The 23,296-nt window shown below is 30.3% G+C and overlaps 2 protein-coding genes and 1 long non-coding RNA gene across 5 annotated transcripts; 1 reads left to right on the forward strand and 2 right to left on the reverse strand.

The window, feature by feature from the left end:
* Positions 1 to 284: 284 nt before the first annotated feature.
* On the reverse strand, positions 285 to 3,570 carry LOC101266760 (uncharacterized). 2 transcript variants are annotated; one of them, XM_004229900.5, is made up of 7 exons: positions 3,335 to 3,570; positions 1,648 to 1,726; positions 1,497 to 1,559; positions 1,332 to 1,379; positions 1,169 to 1,225; positions 781 to 838; positions 285 to 581 (listed from the first exon to the last, which is right to left on the reverse strand). In XM_004229900.5, the coding sequence occupies exons 2-7, from the start codon at positions 1,699 to 1,701 to the stop codon at positions 541 to 543; spliced, it is 321 nt and encodes a 106-aa protein (XP_004229948.1). In that variant the 5' UTR covers positions 1,702 to 1,726; positions 3,335 to 3,570; the 3' UTR covers positions 285 to 540. The 2 variants fall into 2 exon arrangements, with proteins under 2 accessions (XP_004229948.1, XP_025887812.1); XM_026032027.2 differs by having other exon boundaries at positions 1,332 to 1,559.
* Positions 3,571 to 4,549: 979 nt separating this feature from the next.
* LOC109121372 (uncharacterized) lies at positions 4,550 to 7,958 on the reverse strand. Its single transcript, XR_002028785.3, has 2 exons — positions 7,481 to 7,958; positions 4,550 to 5,464 (listed from the first exon to the last, which is right to left on the reverse strand). It is a non-coding gene; the product is annotated as an uncharacterized lncRNA (long non-coding RNA).
* A 9,138-nt stretch (positions 7,959 to 17,096) lies between these two features.
* Positions 17,097 to 19,989, forward strand: LOC101267559 (heavy metal-associated isoprenylated plant protein 39). 2 transcript variants are annotated; one of them, XM_004229903.5, is made up of 3 exons: positions 17,097 to 17,510; positions 17,777 to 17,852; positions 19,179 to 19,989. In XM_004229903.5, the coding sequence occupies exons 1-3, from the start codon at positions 17,505 to 17,507 to the stop codon at positions 19,733 to 19,735; spliced, it is 639 nt and encodes a 212-aa protein (XP_004229951.2). In that variant the 5' UTR covers positions 17,097 to 17,504; the 3' UTR covers positions 19,736 to 19,989. The 2 variants fall into 2 exon arrangements, with proteins under 2 accessions (XP_004229951.2, XP_069144195.1); XM_069288094.1 differs by lacking the exons at positions 17,097 to 17,510; positions 17,777 to 17,852 and adding an exon at positions 18,533 to 18,986.
* Positions 19,990 to 23,296: the final 3,307 nt, after the last annotated feature.

The following is a 23,296-nucleotide window of genomic DNA, read 5'->3' on the forward strand; positions in this document are numbered from 1 at the left end:
TTCTCCGAAGTACACAATGGTATGTGCCTAGTTGACAATGATGTGGGGCTAAAAACTATGATTTGGCAGACAGAGTTATCTAATATTTGAACTGTTGAAAGGTAGAAATTACCTTGCGGAATTAATCAAAGTGCACACTTGAAAAGGGTCTTCCGGAAGAAAACAGCAGAATTCCGTGTTACCACTAAGCATAGCTAATTTTATTTTGGACTTCATTCTACCATAACTTGAAACCATGGATTCACCATTACTAATGCTAAAAGTAATACCAACACAAATACAAGTAAATAAATAATAATAGTAACATAATCATTTTAGCATCTAGTTCTAAAATAAGTTCCTGGGAAGGATAGACCCAAACAGGAAACTCGTTTCATTTGGACAGCATAAGAAATTATCCTACATCAATGTTACAGCAACACAATACCAGCCTCAAGTAAAAGTTGAAACAGCCCGTGAATCATTTTTATTTTATAAAATTCTTAAGAGCAGATATGTAAACAGCTTATGACATTTCGACAAAGAGTCAACATCTCCTTCTCATTCATTTGCAGTTGGATCCTCCGACGGAGCAATTCCATCTAGGGAAGACGCAGGAGACAAGGTCATAAAACTTTTCAGAATTATAAGGACAAAGGAACAATAACTCAACAGTGAACAACCCAACTTAGTAACTATCTCCATCCGTTAATACTTTCTGAGGTCCTTCCCCCAAAAGCAAAAACTTAATTTACATGAACAAGAAGTCGGTATATAAACAAAATCAATCATCTTGCATACCTTCACCTTCTGATGGAGCACAAGGAGACTTGCGGTATCGCGTTTGCTGTTGTGTTGGCTAGAATTAAGAGTTCAAAAGAGACGTTAGACATTAGAAGTGAACCAAAGAATCCAGAAAGGCCATGCTCAATACTTGTTCTTGTAGCACCAAAAATAAAATTTCTTGAACTAAAGTCTTATGCAACCATAAAGTCAAAAGGCATATAAATACCGAAACATCAAATGATCCCAAATTACCATAGGGTCTCCTTAACATCACATTTAAATGTCAATCAAAGAATAAATTATGTCAAATAAATTGTTTCATCAATCATTAACCTATCAGAAAAATTGAGAGCCTTAGACAAATGATTAATTCCATTCAGAGGGCTCATAAGCGACAAAATACCTGCAATTTTGGGCGAAGTGCCTCCAGTGGACCTTTGGGCTTCTTATCTGCGCCTTGCTGTGATTATTAACCATCATAAAGGTTTAGGTGATCATCATACCAATATAATGTATGTATAAACTTCAACTATAGCGAAATCATAGAGAGTACAAAGAGCAAATACCTTTCCAAGAGCCCAGTCAGCAGAATCAAAATAAGCACGCTCATGGTCCTGAAGACAAAAAAGGTGGTTTTTAACACAGATAGAGGCAATACTCACAAAAAAATGTTGATATTTACTGTGCCACCAATCACAGTAACAATCTAGCAGACAAATACTATGACTTACCTTTGAGATTAGAGGTGGCTTCTTGGGTATCATTCCTCCATATTTCTTTTTAACAACTTCCTCCTAACAAAAAGAGGATAAGTTATGTCAATATATCAGCAATATAACTAAAATGTAAGATGAAAACAAAAAATCTTGGTTCAAACACAACTTCTTGTTGGGTGGATGGGTTCGACTTTTCAGCTCCATCCTCCATGCCTGACATTCTTTCAACCACCCAGAGTCAACCACTGCACTTGTCAGTTAAAAAAGTGTCACTTATACTTGTATGCAACAAGATAGACCATTCTTCAAAAAAGAAATTTATAGATCTTTTGGCCTTCAGAAGCTTATTTTTAAAGTCTATAGGCAAGAGCAAAAGGAAAACGCACCAAATGTCAAGATGCATGTAAGTGATGAAATAAGAAACAAATGTCAATTCCTTTAGTAGAGGTTGCGACAAGGATTAAACAAGTGGTAATCTCTAGGATGTAAAAACCACATTTCAAAAAGAACTCAGTTGATTTATGAATTAAATACTCTGAAAGCCCTGTGTTTCTTTTTCCATAAAATTTTTCCGTCCCATACTCTCCCAAGTTAAGGAAACAGAAAAGGCCATTCTCAATGAACTACAAACATCACAAAGCAAACTGTGATCTCAAATCAAGACCACTGAAACACAAGAAATGCAGTAGCTCAGACTTCGTTTCACTCTTCCTGGCTAATGAAGCAACGGCAGGCTACAATATGTAATATAGTGTTTTGCACCATATTATCCAGAACAGTAAAATACAAACCTATAATGTTGATACAAGTAATACCACTATTAATAAACTATGTCAAAATTGGACTAACTCCTAGAGTAGAAAAGTTATTTCTTTGAGAAATCTAAAATATTCATGTATTTTAGGTCAAAAACCAAATATTTCTGGAAATATGAAATCAGAAAATGCATCCAGTTGGATAGATGGTAGTCAACCCATATCCCTGCATGACATCCATAGCTTTTCACACTTCCCTCATCTATCAAAAGGAGCAATGTCATAGTATAGATCAAAAAGCACACCTAAAACAGCTAAATGAGTTAGCTTTGAACATACACTTGAACTAACTGCCAAACATGCATCACTATATGCAAGAACAATAATAAGCACTCTTCAACAGTTCTCTAGCTCACAAAGAAGCAGTAAACCACAACTAGCAATCGAGAAGTACCATGCATTTAGCCTAGAATACTCCATGTTTATAAACAACCGCATACTACCACATATATTTCAGCGGTTTCTCTCTATGATTATTACCAGTTCACTGTCGAGTAGAGAATCAATTATAATCTAAGACGAACTAATCAAAGACTTACTAGAAAAATTAATGATCAAATTATCTACACACCGTAGCAAGCATTAACGCAAAAAACCCTTCGAACAGACTAATTTAGATCTAGGCAGTATATATATAAATTAAACTGTAAACAACCTCTTACAGAAATTCAAGTTAAGCCAGCACAAATGATGATAACAATAATAATCAATCAATCAGTCAGATACTTGATCTTAATCTGAGAAATCATCTTCATTATTTCTTTCGAACTACAGTATAATACATCATCTTACAGAAATCTGCATCAGCATTAGATTTGGGGCTCCAATCGAACGGAACGGGTTATACACGATTTGTAATTGAAACCTAATTGATTAGCCGGCGGTTCTCAATCGGCGATGAAATTGAATCGGAATTAGGATCCGAAAGTGAAATCCATAAAATATAGAAAAAACAACCGGTATGATTTGTGCGAAAAACAGATATGGAGAATCCATTGACATAGGTATGGATATGAAGAGAAAAGAGCAGAAACTTACCCAATAAAATTATGGATCCGCCCTTCGTGCTAGCAATCAATGGATGGAGAATGAGAGAGACAGAGAAAGAGAGAGCGTATTCACGTGCTTAAGGGTCAGTCTTAATAGATCAAATAATACCAAAAAAATAAAAATAAAAAATACAATATTTCTGCTTATTTTTTAAAAAAATAAATAAATAATGTATGCACGTCCATGCTACGCGTACTCCATCAGTAGCTTCCTGTTGGTGCCCATTTTCACATTTTGCGTGGTTATATAGAGGGACAAAGCGAGTCTTGGTTAATCAAAAATGAAAAGTAAAAAGAGTCAACCAAAAAAAAAATAGAAAAATAAAAGAGTACTTGCTTTATTCCACAAAAATAATACTTCCAAGTAAAAAATCAAAATGGAAGAAGTAAAAAAGACGAAAAAATACTATCTCTATTTCATTTTATATATCTAGATATTTTATAATGAAAAGTTAAAGAATATTATTAGATCCTTTTTCACTGCTATTTTTTTTTTAAAAGATAGCAGTACACATATTTAAATGATTGGTACAATTTCTCTTATCTATTGTAACATGGGTTAGTAGAATTTCTGAAATCCTCATTTGTGACAAATGAATTATTATTATTAGCAATAGATAGAAGTCATTTGTTATTATTATTATTAGCAATCAATACAAGTCATTTGTACTATTGTAAATGCAAGTGGATCAACTATTCCATAATACTCAATTCATAGTAATAATCTTTAAAAATATTTAATTAGTTTTGTACTTATAAAAAAACTTCATTATTATAGTTTCACATATAAAGTTACGTAAATAAATTCAGTTTTTTGTTAGACAAAAAAACTTGATATAATTAGTAATTATAGTTTTTTTGTTAGAAGGGAATACTTTTGATGTTATCTTTAGTATGTCAACAACAATGATCCAACCAGGGTGACTTGACTTGGTGTAATGAATGGAGTTATTTCACCTTTAAATATAGATCTCAATTTTTAGCTCTGAATAGAAATTTTTTTATAGGAAGTGCTATCAAGTACCACTTAATGGCCCTATTCAACACGAAGTCAAATTAGTCCGTCTCTAATAAAGATACCAAACACCGAGAAGAAAAAAAAATACCTCATCCAATGTTAGTACACCATCAGTGCACTGTACCAAATATGGTAAGAGGAATCCAAAGCTTGAAACAATCAATATCTGAACCAAAAATTCAAGAATTTACAAAATAAACTATTCATTGTATTAGTAATTTGTACAGTATCCACTTCAGTCAGAATTATACAAACGACACTTATTACACAATGGCAGCTTGTTGCCATGACCAAAATTGAAGACCATTGTAAACTCACATAAAGTAACAACACCCAAAAAGATGTCAGCAGCATCCCCCGCTAGCTACCCAGAAAAACTTTACTCGAAAAGATGATTGTATAAAAAACTTACATCTAAATACAGCTCATCTTCCCCAACACCTTAGTTGTCAAACTTCACTTTTGGTGCCGTACCCATGTCAGGTTCTTCAAAAATACACTATTTTTTGGCAAACTCGACACGCACCCGTCGACATTTTTCGATAGTTTGAGCAACATAGCCAAACACAACACGTTACTATACCTATAAACACATTGTTCCCAATGGTTTTAAATACAGCTATATCCACATTAGTATCAGTCAACATTCCGGTAGAAGCCTTTGATGGAGGGTCTTTTGCAGCTTCAGTATATCAAGAACTAATATTCACTCCAGAGATTTATATTATGTCACACCTCAGTGGCTCCACTATGTCATCCTCTATTACTGTTGGATGCTGAACATCAACAACAACCATTAGCGATCTTGATTTTCATCTTCAAATCAAAGTCAATAACGACCACAGTTTACTCGCAAAAAAATTCTCATGCTTAAAAGAACCTCCTCCGCAGGTTTGTAGTGGTTGCTTGATAAGAGCGCATAAGTAGCCCCACCCCAATTCCGACACCGACACACATCCCTAGGCCTATCCCCACTCCAACCTTTACTCCAGCATTGAACCAGGAGAGTTGACCATCTTCACCATAGTACATGTCTTCTGAGTAAAAGCCATGTCCAGCTTTTCCTTCTGACTCATAATCATCCAACTCGGAGTCTGTGATCTGCCGAAACAAACAGTGCATTAAAGAAAACTTCCGATTACTATCTATTACTGATCAGTATGTAAAAACTATGTTTCCAGCAACTTATCAATTGGAAGATTTACAATCGATGCACACATGAAAGAAGAAAAAAGATGAGAAAACAACAGATGAACTGAAAACACATACAATTTTTTTTTAAAAAAAAGGAAACAAAACGAGAAGACTTCACATTTGCCGGTAAAAGAACTCATAGAGATAGCGGTTAGATAAGTTTGTAGGCTGCGATAATATCAGCAGGAGGAAGCCTGATCATTTTTCAAACACTAACTTGGGGTGAACCACAACTTTTTCTACTCTCGTCTAGTATTGCACAAGGTCAAATATAGGAGTTTGATTTAGAGATGACAAAATATACAAACATAAAAGATTGATATATGTTTATCCACCACAATTTACAAGAAATTGCGGTAAACTCAAAATGTCTACAGCATGAAGTAGGATACATTAAGTATTCTCAATGGGTTAAAGATGACAAAATAATAAAATAAATCTGATAAAAGTATATGATCATTTCGATGTTTGAAAAATAACATATGCAGAACAACAACATAGACTCCAATTGATTATTAAGAATATTTAAGTCTGAACATTTCTGCGAAGAACATATAGAACAGTCATAGCATGGTATAGATACACCAATGAGTTGTATAAATCTTAGTCTTAACGTTTTTGTGAAGAACTTGGCAGACAAATAAAAACCACAGGAAACTAAAATGTGGTATTTGGCTATAAACGATAAAGAATATAACCAATATGGTTGACTCAAGTCTCAACCTCTTTTCCTGGTTGGTCACTACACTAGGTAGTTCCCAAGCACTCCCAATTGTATGGGAAAAGTTTTGCCAAGAAAGCAACATTGAGAGGACTCCATAGAGAGATACAACAGACGCCAAGTGGAAGAAAGAACAGTCAATTACCCAGCTGAGGTTATCTTAGATACAAACAGTTATATGAAAAATCAAACCCAGAAACTGGTTAAGAATATCAAAACCAAACCAGACCTAAACTTGCTCCACAATCAAAGCCCACCTAAGCATTGCTCCAGGGAGTCCTTATTGTGCTTGAGGTGAGGATAACTAGGGTAGTATTTGGAATTCAAACAATAGAAAATGTGTGTGTACATCTTAAGTTAGAGAGTACATAGCAACATTTAGGAGAGATAAAGATACCACTAGAGAGAAAAAGAAGCAAACAGAAACTTCTCCTTACATAACATACTATCTTCTTAGTTGCTAACAAAGAACTTATGCTTCTATAGCTTTTGGTAAACCCTCTGCAACCAGTATGTCAGGCCAAGCATCATCAGTAAACTGGGGGATATGCTTCTAAGCCCGAAAATTATTAAGCAGAAAATACTCTTGCGCTGATGAATATGATTTTCTTTTGATAAGGACTAAGGAGACACAAGTCACTCAAATTCTCTACTACACTTCTTTTTACCTGGTGCCAACGTCAACCGGTACTTTTTATCAATTCTTTGAAGTGCTCAAAGTCTGTCTTTCTTTAGTGTCATGCTAAACCAAAGTTGGTTTCACTCCTCTACCATATATGTCAAACTCTAAAACTTAATCTGGGCAAGTGAATTGTTACCTCTACTACAGATCTAAGTTGAGCTTTACAAACGCATGAGCGATAATCAAGCATAATCTGAGATAAGACGAACATTCTACTCAACAACAAAATCTTGAATCTTCATGCAAACCCCTTCCCACAATCAATCCTAGTTTTGGTATGAAATCAAAATTTCCACACTTAAATAGTAATCGATTATTTTTTTCACAATATCTCTTCATATTTCAACCACTTCTAAGATATCCAATAAATAAAGGGTTGTCCATCTCTAAATAGTGATGTGATCTATGGCAGAACTTTAAAGTCTTCCACACTGAAGTGGTCCTAATAAATTAATTAAAAACCTGATGTTCAAACATTACTGAAATTTTTTATTACATAACAAAGACTGATACTTCTTACATGAAACTTCCAGTATTTTCTTCGAAATCACTTAGGTTGATTGGATTGTTTGGTTCAGTAGGAAAATTCACGTCAAATTTAGAACTTGCTTTCTTCCGTGATGGAAACGGTGTCGGATGCTGGAATTCGACACCCATTAATCTCTAACGAAACAGCCATTTCACGGCGCAGGCGACGAAGTATAAGGTGATCCGGAACTACCTCAACCGCGCAGAACACTATGCGTACGTAGAACAAACGAATTTCCAAACAACCTCCTGTGAAGTTTGAACCTTTATAAGCTGCCTTCAGTAATTCTTCACCTTGATTACCCACTAAACCCTGAAATATTCTTCAATTTGCAGGGGAATGTGACGGAGAATTGAAGAAAATTTAGGCTATGGATCAGAGAAAATTGAAAAGGTGAAAAGGGAAGAGAAGAAGAAGCAAAGGGACATGTGGAGCGTGATCACACGCGTCACTTGTTCATTGTGCCATTGTGTCTTCTTGTTCGTGGTCTTTACTTATGACTCATAACAGCCGACTAGAAACACCAAACAAGAAAAATTATTGGGCCACAGCATAGTTGGGCCTGAAATATTTTTGTCTTTTCCAACAAATTGGGCCTAAAAGATGGAAATTTTCTCTTTCAAAGGAAAATTTATAAAAGCAAAAAAAGGCAACACTTTAAACGGAAAATTATATATAATAGCAAACTAATAACCTAAATTAAATGGAATAACTAGAGTTTGATTTAATTGTGCTCCATAGCAAACATTAGCTAAAATTTGTCAGCGTCTCTCTCCCAAAAATCTCGCTCGCCTCTCTCGCTTTATACACAGAAGTGTATAATTCTGTTTCTGTTTTGTATAAAACGAGAGAAAATTGTATATACACATGCAAAAATATATATCTTCGTGTTATACACTTAATTATGCAATTTACAAACATTTTACTTCAAATATTGCAGAGAAAAAGGCCATCGAATTATACAATTGCAATGAAATACAATTTTCTCTAGCTTTATACAACAGAAGTGTATATATTGTGTTTCTGTTTTTGTATAAAGCTAGAAAAACATATATCTTCTTGATACACACTTATAATTATGCAATATACATACATTTTAATTCGATTCAACTATATGCAAAACAAATTATACAATTGCAGCGAAATAGGCCAACGAATTATACAATTTAGGCCAGCGAATTATACAATTTAGGCCAGTGAATTATACAATTTAGGCCAGCGAATTATACAATAGTATATGTATAGCAAATTATACAGTTTTATGTTTGCTATGGAGCGCAATTATGCAAATTTTGCTATAGCATACAAATATGAATTTTTTGTTTGCTATATGTGAAAATTGTCTTTTAAAGTACAAATTTATGAAAGTGAAATTCCACGATGCTGACATAAGTTCAAGAAGAATACAATTTAAATCTCATCAACTCTTTTTGAAGTTTAAATTGATAAATGTTTCAAAGTTCCATGAATGAGTATATTATGCTGAGATTTATCGTATTATTATATTTAAGATTTAAGATACTCTTATCTAAATTGTATTTTTACATTAAAAGAATAAAGTTTGAATAATAATTTAAGTAAGAGAAAATTTTAGAAATAACAAAACATAGTAGACATAGTAAAATTTTATAGATATAGTTTCAATAATTTTGTTCCATACCTTAATGCTACAGTTCTGTTTATTATGGAGACGCAATTTAACTCAATTTGTATATTTCACTTGTCCGTTTGATATACAAATAAAATAAGTATATAAATTATGTATTAGATACATTTAAAAAAAAAAATAGAAATCCATTTGTATATTTCGCTTGCCAATATACAAATAAGGTAATTTATCTTGATTTTTTCATAAATCGAATACAAATAGCTAGGTTAAACATTTATAAATTCTGAATTATATACAATCAGAAATCGAATTATACAAAATTTTATTTTATACAACTAGGCAAATATACAATTTAGCGAATTACACAAATTAAACAAATAGCAAAATTTACTAAATCTATGGTTGTGAATCACAAATTTTAAATACAGTAGCCATAATATTTAACATCATTTAAATGTTTGTTATTCCGCATAATTTTCCTTTTAAACTTCTAGATATAATTCTAAAAATGAAACTTCTAATTATATATACACACACAATGGATGTTGCATTTTAGAGAAGGGTTTACTAGAGAGTCAGAAGCATCAATATTCTAATTTTTAACCATTTTCATTTTCTAAATTGGGGATTGGAAAAAAAGGATTGTAAGATAAAAAAAAAATCAAATTTTTACCAAATAAATAAAAATTCAATTAGCCAACAAACTAAGCTATTAAGCTTTTCTAATATTTTCACACTTTTGCAAACAACAATTTTTAAAAAGGAGAGAAGAGAAGTTGGGTTCTTTTTTTAGAAAATTGTATATAATGAGAAACTATTAATTTAGATTAAATGTTATAATTATAATTTGATTTAATTGTGCCCCATAGCAAATATGTTGTCAGTCGCCTCTCTCTCTTAAACTCTCGCTTGCCACTCTCCCCCTCTCGCCACTCTCCCCCTTGACTCGCGCGCTTTGTACAAACAGAAATGTATAGATTACGTTTCTGTTTGTATAAAGCAATAGAAAATTGTATACACATGTAAATATATATATCTTAATCCTATAAACTTATAATTATACAATATAAATATTTCCCTACCCCATTTTTTCTTTGTCTTTCTCTCTTTCTTGCTTCGTACAAACATAAATTATACAAATATAATGTATAATTTATGTTTGTATAAAGAGAGAGAGGGAATGTTTTATTTTGATTCAATTGTATACAAATTCAAATTTTATACATAAGCAAGAGGAAATGTTTTATTTCGATTCAATTGTATACAAATTCAAATTTTATGCAGATATACAAATACATAAAATTGAATTGATATTATGCCAACAATTTATACAAACGAGAGACAGACATCAATTTATACAAATGATCTTCAAGCAAAATTATACAAACCTGAAGAGGAATCAACGAATTATACAATTATTTCTTTTGTATATATATATGCCGAAATAATCACGGTCTCTTGTATATGTGTATAGAAATAGCATAGCTAAGTTTGCTGTGAAGAGCAATTATGCAAACTATATTTATAACATACAAATATAATTTTTGTGTTTGTTATAGATAAAAGTTGATTTATTTATTTTTAATACAAACATTTGTTACATATGCTACAAATTTTTTCAAAGGAGAAATCAAAACGGGCCGAAATATCTAGTTTTTTGTTAAAAGTAGAACGGTCCAATACCAAATTTGACTCATAGCTTGTTGTTTTAGATTACAAAACTGTGTACTAAATATGTCAACATCTCTTCTTTTTTCGAATTCGTGAAGTGAAATATAGTGAGGTTCGAACTTTGAAACTTTTATCATTAGAATAAAGGTGTGAACATCTCGTCAACATCCCAAATGCAAACTCTGATAATTATGTTTATAAATAATATATCATGTATTTTCAGTACAATTAATATGGATGATAAGTTATGTCTCAATTCAAAGTACTGTCATATATATTACACACACAATAGTATTAATCTCCTAAAAAGTCGGTGTATACAATGTTTATAAGTGATTATAAGAATATTACTGTTCGTTGATAAATTCATACTAATCATAATATATACTTAAAATTGAGTACATTTTAACTCATCTACCACGGCCTCAATTCATCATACTAATCTATAAAAGGAAGTATGTGTAGACTTGCAGCTAAAAGAGATTATAAATAACATGTTATTGTAAAACTCGAGTTGATTTCATGTTTGATCAAAGTTATATATATTATGATACCTGATACTTGTTTTTGGTGAAATATAAAATTTGTTTATATTGAATACAAAAGGGTAATAAATATTTCAATGTATGAAAAATGATTCATAAATACTCTTTTGCATCTTTTGGTCCGTTAATTTTTATTTTTGACTGAACAAGATAGTCGTTCTTTTACCTTTTGATCTAAGACTTCTCTCAACCTTTCCAATTAAGTATGTAGTACCACTTTAGAAAGGAAAAAGAAAAAACAAGAAATAAGTTTATATTTAACAAGTAGTTAGGACGTGTGTGTCTGTATATTCAATTTTATATAAATTTATGTATCTATTTACGTATACTTAAAATTAAAGTACATACATAAATATCAATTAAAATCTAAATTAAATGACACGTTTATATATTATAGGACCAGAGCTTCTTGCAACTGGTGCATTAGTAATAGTACATTGATAGGAACCACAAAATCTAATCTCCATCTTTTATTAAAGTAAGAAAGTGAGATAATAAAGATATAAAATGGATATGTGTATAAATGAAGAAAAGCACTTAAATGAAAAGGGAAAAATTCCAAAAACATAAGGGAAAAGACATACTATTAGATCACAAAAGTTTAATTAAGATTGGAATTAATTGCATTTTATCATTTTCAACAGAAATAGACTAAATTCCTACTTATATATGGCCTTGCATGTATTCTTTCCATCTTCTTGTCTGGCTATAAATTTTATAACTATAATTTAATTTATTACTTATTTATATTAATGATAAGTAGTAGTAACATTTTGTAAGATATTTGTAAAATTCGTAAAAAAAAAATTCTTCTTCTTCGTAGTATTATTATTAATAATAATATAATATTTCAATAGGAGAGAAATACTCTGTGAAAAAAATAATGTAATAGAATATTTTGAATTGTCAGATAAGTTGGTGACATTGGAGTATGGTTCCTCAGTTTATTTTTATTTCTCTTTTATATTAAAAAGAATAATAATAGATTTTTTATTTTATTTGTCTATTTTAACGGATTAAAAGAATTTTCTTTTAATATACTTTTATCGTTAAGTAACTACATAATACACTTCTAGTAATCAAACTTAATTTCTTAAAGTGTAATTAATAAGAATAGTTTAGTAAAATATGTCTTTATAGTTTTTCTTTTCTTATGAGAAATCTCAAGTTGAAAATAAATAAATAAAATTAGACGAGAAAAGTACATTAATAATTAGGATATGATACTATTTAAGATAGGGACAGCCCCAGATCAACAACTACTAGGTCACACCTTTCATTCTGAAACGAAGTAAGGATCATACCATGATAAAAAAAAATTTGGTTTATTCGAATTTCTCTAATAGATGTTAAATAGTAATGTAAAATTAAATCTCTTTTTATCTTCTCACATATTTATATTTTTATATACTAAATTCAGTTATTAAAAAAAATTCTGACTCCGACATTTACCGGATGAACAATTGGTGTTGATTGCTTATACGGAAGAGACATGGGCCAACAAGAAGTTCCTACCCTGCAATATTCAACTTTAATTAAAAGCTAATAACAAGTTGATTTATTATGTGCATGCCCCAAATATTAAATGAAATATAGGCCGGTTATAGATTTTATATATAGGGCCACTCATGTCCTTAACCTGCAGAAAATAAAACCTTAAATTCAATATTATAATAATGAAAAATATTATGTACATCAAAGATATGACTCTTTTATCTTTATCACTCTTCATTGGCTCATTGTACCCATGTTTCATCGAATTTTTAATTTATATTCACACATAGTTTATTTTTAAATTTAGCTAGATATGTTTTAAAGAGTTTTTTTTTACTAAATGTATGAGAATTTTGTCTTTTTAGTTAGGCGCTTGTCTTTTATGACCAAAATGACAAATAATACTACGAATTTATTTAGCAGCCAACGAACTTGTCCGGTTATTCATTTGTTTTCTGTTTTTTATACACTATTTTAAAATTAAATTTTTCACGTTTACTTATGACATTTAACATATAAAAAGATCATTTATTTCTAGCATTAATTAGGTATTTCTTAAATATCAATTAATAGGGATACAATTATAGTATATCAAGTATTATTTTTTAAAAACATTTAAAATTTAAAATAAATAAATAAAAATAAACAAAATATATATTAAATCAAACATAAACAGCCAAACATATATGTATATATTTATTGTATATATATATATATATATAACGGAGTTAACCTCTTATTCTCGATTGTTGAAATTTTTTGGATTTTGTCTTTCTCTTTTTTTGTCTACCAACTGACTTACAAAATCCACCATCACTCAGTTAATGGATACAAAACGATATATATTAGCCACTGAAGGATTTATATTCATTGAGTTGTATTTCTTTTAATTCAATATCTGATATTCATATTAAAATTTTATTAAATTTGAATTTGCATAGAAAATTTTATATTAAAAATAAATTACTCTCTTACAAAGAAAATCTCGTATTTAAAAAATTTAAATTTAAAACCTCTTAAAAATAAAGAAATATTTAGTACTCCACCGTCGAAAATTCATTCGGTTGAACATTGACTTTAAAGGGTTAAAATATCAATTTTTCAATGGTGCAAAGAGGGTGAACATTGAACAACAACAAAAGGTGGTAAATGACGGCTTTTTGTCTATTTAATATTTATCTAGTTGCACTTTAGTGTGTTAAAGAAAAGTTGAAATTTCTAAAAATTGAATTATTATATTGACTTTAGAAAACCAATGCCTTTTTTTTTTTAACTTTAAATATAAGTCTGGTCTAAATATTTTCGTGGTCCAGGCTTTGAACATACTACTAATTTTAAAAATATTAAATAATAATTGTTTTGAATTTGATGAAAATGGAACTAGTTTGGAGCATGAACATCCGACCTAGCTAATTCATTTATTCAAATGTTCCTTTTTATGTCATTAATAAATAAGATTTTATCTCTTTTTAAAAATTGTATAAACATTATCCTTGTAAAAGTTCCTTCCAAAAAACTATTAGACTTCATTCTAATATTTTCTTAATTTTACACATAAAATATTAAGGACTCTGATTCTGATGTTAAATTTTTTGTTAATTTCATGATTCTTATCAAATATTTTTCTCATGAAAATTTCAATTTGTTCAAAAGATATTTCCAAAATTATGATTTGTGTATTTTATTTTATTTTGAGTTAAACAACGAGAGGGTGACTACAAAGTGACGAATTGAACTTCACTAAACTAGGTTTGTCTATTGGACGGATTGAATGAATAATTATACTTAATGATTTGATTTATAAAATATTTTACTAATTCGCTAGTCAATCAATAAGCTATCGGTTGGTTTAGTATCGGATTAAGAATTAACGTACGATTTTTAGACAGTGTATTGGCTCTATAATTTCATTCTTTCTTCTTTCACTTTCACTCACCAATATATTGATCTACCATCTAACGAAATATTTTTTGTAGCCCTACTTAAGCTGGTAATTTGGTAATTGTGAGTCATAGTGACACATAAAAGTCTAAATTTTGTGGGTACGTACACCTAAGTATTTACTTAACAAATATGCTTATGGTAAAAATGTAACTACGATAAGTCTTAACAACTTAACGGTTCACCCAACAAAAAAATTGAGTAATCCAACCCGCACTAATAAATCATTAACTATAAAAAATTAATTGTTAACCAGCCGTTAATTCGATAATCTAATACCAATAAATTAATTTTACGGTTGACTTATTGAACAATCCCACACTGAACAAAGTATTTCATACGGTTCAATTTGTTTGTCTTGTTTTCTTAGTCCATTTAAAAAATAATATTATTTTCATTTTTTAATTATTTTTTAATTTCAACTTTTTATATGACATATTAAATTCACAAAATCAAATGTCATTTTAATACATACAACACACAATACAAATTAATACTCGATAAATTAATAATCTCTCTAAAGTAATCTTTTTCTCGATCCCGACTTGAGCTGATGAAAAAGTACCAATGGTCCCATTAATATCATAAATGAATAATTCTTTTAAATAGTACAAATATATCTAAGACAATTTAGTAAAATATGATTCTATTATGTTTTGTTTTTTCGTAAAATTTAAATTTAGTTGAAGCTCATTTCTAACTTCTTATTGCATCAAAAAGTTTCAGTATTGTCTTTTCGAACTGCACCATAAAATTGTGAAGAGTTCTACATTCGATAAGTGCTTTCTTACGTATAACTGTTCCAAAGGTATATTGACATCTTCAACTTCATCATCAACATTGTTTTTTCGGATGGTATTCATAATTTCTTCTAAGCTCTGGACCTCTAAACATGTATCACTTTCACGTGGATAATCCAACAGGTTATTAACATCCATTTATTGTGGTAACCGAGATCATTAATCATGACTGCAAGTTCATAAATGACGTTTTCACAAGTAGGTTCATTCAAATTTCTTCGAAATTGCATCCCCCGAATGAATGTTACACTGTCGAAAACTATTTGCTATTGTCTCTTGCTAAACATTTGTTGTCCAAGTAGGGATTACAAAATTGATAGCATCCAAAACATGAATCTTTGTTGGATCAGTTTGTCCACTTCATAGCCTTGTAATTTTGTTACCATAATACATTTTGAAAATTCTTATTATCCCAACATCACAAGGTTAAATTTTGGATGTCATGTTAGGTGACAGAGAAAAACAATTCAACATTTTGTAGTCATTCAGTATTTCCATTATGGGTTGATCAATTATCTACCATAAGCAAAACTCGTCTAGCATGCATTTTGTGGTCAAACCAACGAATATATTAATATAAAGAAACACACTTGTCATCCATGCTCTTTCGTTTGCATGTTAGTGATAATTCAATAAATATGATACAAAAATTAATAAGATACAATGATTTAGATATACCCGTTGTACTTTATGTATAATATTTTATTTTTTTTATGTTAAATCAATAAATATAATACATAAATTAATAAGATATAATATTTTTAATGTATAATTAAATACTATCCCTATAAAATAACAAAATTTTATTGATTTATAGAAAGTTTACTTCACGTTTAATTTATTTAATTATAAAATTTAAAACTCTTTTTTATTTTTTAAAATTCTGGGTCAAATATTTTTTTTTTAAAACTGTAACGGAGGAAGTATAACTTAACAAAAGGTATTTTTGACTTTCACAGACTTCAATACCTAGAAATATATGCATAACGGATACTCTAGGGATTTAAAAAAAATTCAGCATAAGTTGTTATAAAATTACATAAGTTTTTAAACTTCAACATAAATTTATTATTTTTTAAAACATAAATTACTTATATTCTTTCCATTTCATATTTAGGAGTGATTATTGTCCTTAAAATAAAACATCGACTTACTTAGCATAAAATATGTTAATTTCTAGTTTCCCAATTTCTTTACTTTTATGATTATTCACATACTTTCACAAACACATTTTTTATTTATCGAAGAAAGAGCTACGTTGTTATTATTGTTGTGTCAGTTCATCAACTAACATTGGATGTATCAACTTTTAATATACAAAAAATTAAACAAACCATTTTTCTATTGATTATTTATTTGATCTATTTTTATTTATTTATATTTTAAATATTCTTTTTTTTAATTTAATTATTTTTTACATTGAAATAACTGTTTATAGATTTAATATACTTTTAATTAAAATTATGTAATTTAAATTTCGTATCAAATTAAAATTGATCGCGAAATACCACTGTGGCTATATGAAGAATAAGCATGCAGAGAGCTCCACTTGGATCAAAACATTTTAGAATAAATTTAACATGTAACCCCTTCTCTAAATTAATTTATAATTTAACTTTTAGGCCCCCACTTTTATTTTCCCTTACAAATTGCCACTGTTGCCCTCACTGTTATCACCTTTCTTCTCTGTAGCTCCAAATATATAATAACACCATAGCCCATAACACCTTTTTCTATTTTCTCTCTCTTATTCTGCATTTTTGTTCTGATTCGGAAATTTTTTCTCTATCTGGGTTCCTTTTTCTACCGTCAAATACTCAATTGAACTAATTAGAAAACCATATATTCGGTTTATGTCTCTTTCTATTCACTACCTCTTCATCATTTTCTAGCTTATTCTCTTTCTCTCTCTACAACTTTTTCTTCTTCTTCTGGGTTTTGATTCTGACTGCAAGATGAAGGTATCTCTGATGAATTATTTATTCCCTTATCTGATTTTTGCCCTTTTTTTTTTTTTTTTGTTATTCCACTTACGGAATATTTCATAAGATGCATAACTTTTGCTTTGAATTTATTTTTGGGTGTCGGATTTTTTTGGGGTTTTTTTGAATTTTTTTTTTTTTTCTTGTAAATTTTGTCGGTGGTTGATTCTTTTGTATTTTGATTTGTTTGCTCTGTTTTGCTGCTACTGTTTTTCATTTTTTATTTTTTCACTATTTTTCTGCAGAAATTTATCTTGAATTTGGAGGTGCATGATGTAAGAGACAAGCGCAAGGCCTTGAAGACGGTCTCTGCTCTTCCAGGTATTGAAAAAATGTTATTTTTACTGCATTTTTTCATATATCTAAATTTCAAGCTAAAATGGTGTGGTGGGGGTGGGGGAGTGTTTCCAATTAATTTATTTTGCAGTTTTAAAGTTAAACACTAGCGATTGAATATTTCGAATTATTAATGGTTGCCTACGGGTTATGTTGCTCGAACACTCTAAAAATGTTGCCATTGGCAGGTTAGATTCTTCGAAAATGCACTACTTTTTGATAATCCGATATGAATGTGGAAGAGTTCGAGCAACCTAGTCTCTTGGTACAAATGGTACTCAGTGGACATTTTAGAGAGTTCGAGCAACATAGTCTGTGGGAATTTCATATTATGATTTCATATCACATGGCCAGACGGACCCTTGATATTAAGCAAGTAGTGTCATCTAACACCTCTTTGTCGAACAATTTAATTGATATGTATGTGAATAAAATTAAATGAACTAAGTATAGGCATACCGGTTTAACGACTACAAGTAATTCTTTTGATGTGAACACATATTTATCTTTAGCAAAAAGGGAAAGAATTTAGTTTGGGTAATCAATTGAGTTGGTGGTGAGTCATTGTTAAAGGATTAGGAGGGTCTAATACTGAAGATGGTAGTTCTCCAACTTGGATTAGGTACTAAGCCATTTAGTACCAATAGTCTCCAAATTGGATTCAACTTTCAACTAATTGAAATGAAAATGAGAAGTCAATTTTTACATCGATTGTGATGTGGCGCCACGTCAAGTGGGGTCCACTTCATGTAAGCTGTCCTCCATTTCAATCTCCATATTCTTTCTTTGGGAGGATGAGTGGTTTTCGTTGAGCCGAGAGTGTATTAGAAACGGGCTCTTCCCAGACCGGGGATTGCTCTCTGTGTGTTGTTGTATATATATATTTTGATATATTTTACATTTTAAAGTTTTTTGGTGATGATTACGAAAGCACTACCTATAATAATATTATCCTAAGAAATTATTGAATGAGTGGTTGTTCTATCAACTTCAATTGCTGCATTATTTTCAGTAGTGGTCAATTCAATTTGCTGTAATGGCCTAATGCTCTTTGGAGAAAAATGATTTGCTTTAGAAATAACCAAATCATGATGGTTGTGCAGTAACAGTTAAAATCTGGTGAGAAAGTTGTTCCATAACTTTGTTTCCAATATAAGTGAAAATTCAGATAGTTGAACTCCCTAAAGTCCTCATCTTTTTTGCTTTCGTAGAGTTGGTGACGGTTTCTTGAGTTTGATTCAGCTATTTGCTGTGATGTCTAGTATTTTTAAAATGAGACTAACCAGGGGATGTTGGGATGAGATGTTGCAGGAATTGATGAAATCTCAATGGATATGAAAGGTAAGAAATTAACCATCATCGGAACAGTTGATCCAGTGAGTGTAGTGAGCAAACTTCGGAAATTTTGGCCAGCACACATAATCTCAGTAGGACCAGCGAAAGAGCCAGAGAAGAAAGAGGAACCAAAGAAAGAAGAGGCCAAGAAAGAGGAGGCTAAGAAGGAGGGCGAGGGCAAGAAAGAAGACGCTCCGAAGGAGGAAGGTAAGAAAGAGGAGGGTAAGAAGGAAGAAGAAGGTAAGAAGGATGAAAATAAGAAAGACGAGCCCAAAAAGGACGGAGAGAAGAAGGCAGAACCACAGCCACAGCCACAGCCACAGCCACAGCCAATGCCGATGCCTATGCCATTCCCACATCATCAAGGCTATAATCAATCCGTGGTTGGCATGGTACCTTATCGGCCATACTATCCTCCTCCTCCTCATATGCAAGCTATGCCCTATCGTCCATATTATCCTCCTCCCGCGCAAACATACTACCAGGTTCATCACAGCATGGAAGAGAATCCTAATTCATGTGTTATCTGTTAAATTGGTTCGGAGAACGAAATGGGATCATATATATTATATATACATAGCTCTCCGTTCTTCTTGTTTCGAGTTGGTCTAGGGTTATAATCTATTACCATGAACCGAGACTAGCATTCAAGAACAGAGAAAATCCATTGTGAATACACAATGATCATGTCATCATATTTGTCTTTGCAGAATTAAGAAATTGTGTATAGAGAATTAAATAAGAGTTTTGCTCTCTTCTTTTTTGCTTATAAATTCTTACAGAGAAATGCTCATTGTGTTCACGGACTAAGTTATTTTGAGATTATCCTTTTGAAATTGTAGTATTTCAACCAATTTAAGACAACATCAAGTTTGAAATTCAGGATTAATTTTTGGATGATTACGTTAGGAACCAAAGTAGCCTAATTTTATTAGGGAGGGACAAAATAGATTGTTAATTATTTAGTACAAAGAATGATTTGCTGGCAAGTTGCTTAATATATGTTTGTTTTTTTTCACTCTCTCTAGTTCCCCATGTTCCTACTTAATATTATTTGTTACAAGTACAACATAGTAAGACAAACTTTACAGGTGCATACTCCTTGTAATTCTTTTATCTTTTTCAGAAAAACAAATTTGGGTGCAAGTCATGCTTCATTTCACATGAAAATTAAGCCACTGGGTTGTTTTATTCGATTTTAATTATTCTAAAAACATGTGATTTTTTTTTTTAAAAAATGTTATTATCAATAAACCTCACTATGTTGTAACTTTATGACATATTCTTGTCAATTAGTCAATGATGAGTATTCTCGTATCAGACATATATTTAGTTATGTTTTTTTGTTTGGTATTCGTCTTTTTTTTTTTTTTTACGAATTTTACTAAATTGAGATTCGTACCAAAAAATTCGAGGACATGAACACTCCACCAAAAGCCTGATTGTGTATTTGATTGTGTTGAAGATGTTATAGAAAAATCTTTGACCGCAGGCTTCTGTGAAAGTGAAATTAGCCATCTAAAAGTTAGGACAATATGTTATAAATATAAAATAGAGGTCCAGATTCAAAGTGTGCTGAATGTCACTTTTTTCTTATCTTTACTTTAAGCAATGTACCCCACCATTATGATATATGACTTTAGAAAACAAAGTGTTAGCCATTGAGAACAAAGTAAACAAAGATCAATTACCCTATTGTTTGTGTGATGTAACATGTCACTTTTGGTGTTCCATGTTTTAATCTAATCTTAGTGCCAATATTGTTTTCTATTAATCTTTCTTTTATAAGTACATATATTGAATTTTCCATAGCTTTTGTTTGAAAAAAATTGATAAATATAGAAGAGATATGTGTAATATCGTAAATTATTATATCGGAGATAAGTGTCGATGGAGGAATATTTTTTAAATTTACACAATCTTCTTGTTGTTGTCTATGTTTTCAATATTTACTATTAACCATATCTTTTTCATTTAAAATAAATAAATAAATGGAAAACATGATCGCTTGGTGTACGGTTTATTTGTACGTGCCATGTACCGTTAATTTAAATATTGTTACTGAAAATTCTCTTTACATTTTGAAATTTTATTTTATTTTTTTTTTAAAAAAGGGATATGATATATGGTAAGGTAACCATCACGATTTTACACTTTATCTTTTGAAATTGTCACGTAAATGGATATATAAGTCGGCTTTTTCACTTTTTAAGCTTTTAATAATTGTTTCTTTTGCTCGTATAGCTATTTATACGTTTATTTAATATTGCTTCACTTTGTAGTAAATTGAGCTCAGAACATAACCTATATATGTGATCTACATCGAGAACAAGAATACTGGAGGATTCAAATTATATATTGATTCTTTTTAGACAAATTTTCACGATGAAATCAATGATTGAGATCTAATTAAATATCACAAGAATCATCACGAACGTGATCTATGCTTATCTTAAAGTTTTGAATATAAATCTTATATAAAATCTCTTCATAACAAGCTTTACTTATTAGTGGACGTATCATACACGATTTTAAATTAATCGAGTCAATAAATTAAAGGAAAAAAAAAGATGAGATAAAAGTGAATTTGTCGTTTCACTAATTAGTATCACGCGTTGTGAAAAAAATTAGTTTTCTTAATTAAGGCAGTCAAGTTCACTGAAAAATCTTTCTTGCTAGATATATTGGATTGAGTGGGACTTATTATAATCTCTCCGTAGATTAAAGGTACTTTATTTGTGTACGTTTAAAAGCAAATAGTGACAATTTTAATTTGGGAAAATCGTATATAATAGCAAACTAATAACCTAAAATAAATGGAGTAGCTAGGGTTTGATTTAATTGTGCTCCATAGCAAACGTTAGCCAAAATTTGCCAGGCGTCTCTCTCCCAAAAATCTCGCTCGCCACTCTCCCATTCTCGCTCGCCACTCTCTGCTCGCCTCTCTCGCTTTATACACAGAAGTGTATAATTTTGTTTCTGTTTTGTATAAAGCGAGAGAAAATTGTATATACACATGCAAAAACATATATCTCCGTGTTATACACTTAATTATACAATTTACAAACATTTTACTTCAATTCAATTGTAGACAATGCAAATTTTATACAAATATTGCAGAGAAAAAGGCCAACGAATTATACAATTGCGAATTATACAATTGCAGTGAAATACAATTTTCTCTAGCTTTATAACGACAGAAGTGTTTCTGTTTTTGTATAAAGCGAGAGAAAAACATATATCTTCTTTCTATACACTTATAATTATGTAATATACATACAATTGTGCATTATACAATTGTAGTGAAATAGGATAACGAATTTACAATTACAGCGAAATAGGCCAGCGAATTATACAATTTAGGCCAGCGAATTATACAATTGTATATGTATAGCGAATTATACAGTTTTACGTTTGCTATGAAGCGCAATTATGCAAACTTTGCTATAACATACAAATATGAATTTTTTATTTGCTATATGTGAAAGTTGCCCTTTTAATTTTAATTTTATTACGTGTTTTTATTTTTCAAAGACAGCTAATTAATTATAATAAGCATATAGATAATTTTCTTCGAATTTAAGAACTCAAAAATACTGCTACTCATGGTGTGGCCAAGTTGAGTTAAGAATGATGACTGAATGATTCATTTATGTGTCAGCAGAATGTTTGGACGGCATTTCTGGACAAAAGCAATGGGGCTCACGTGTACTCGTCTTAATTTACGTGATATCATTTTAAATAAAAAAATAATTATTTAAAAGAAATTATGATAAACAATAAAATCTTAAATATTTATAAAATTATAAATTATTTTACTAAAAATAAAACAGAATTTTAAATATTTATTATTTTTGCTTTTGAAGAGTATGTTAAATTTGGGAAATTTCTAATTTTTCACATATATGTGATATATTCTTGTCTAGTGGAGTACTACGTCCTGTCCCTTTTGATGCCAAATCAACCCATGCACACACATGTTTTTTCTTATAGAAGATCTCAAATTTCACATAGAAAGATTTGAAAATAAACATATTTTTAATTTTTATCTTGAAAGATTCGGAATAATAAAATATGTCACATGCTACGATACA

This window comes from Solanum lycopersicum, chromosome 1, assembly GCF_036512215.1.
Source record: "Solanum lycopersicum chromosome 1, SLM_r2.1".
Lineage (NCBI taxonomy): Eukaryota > Viridiplantae > Streptophyta > Magnoliopsida > Solanales > Solanaceae > Solanum > Solanum lycopersicum.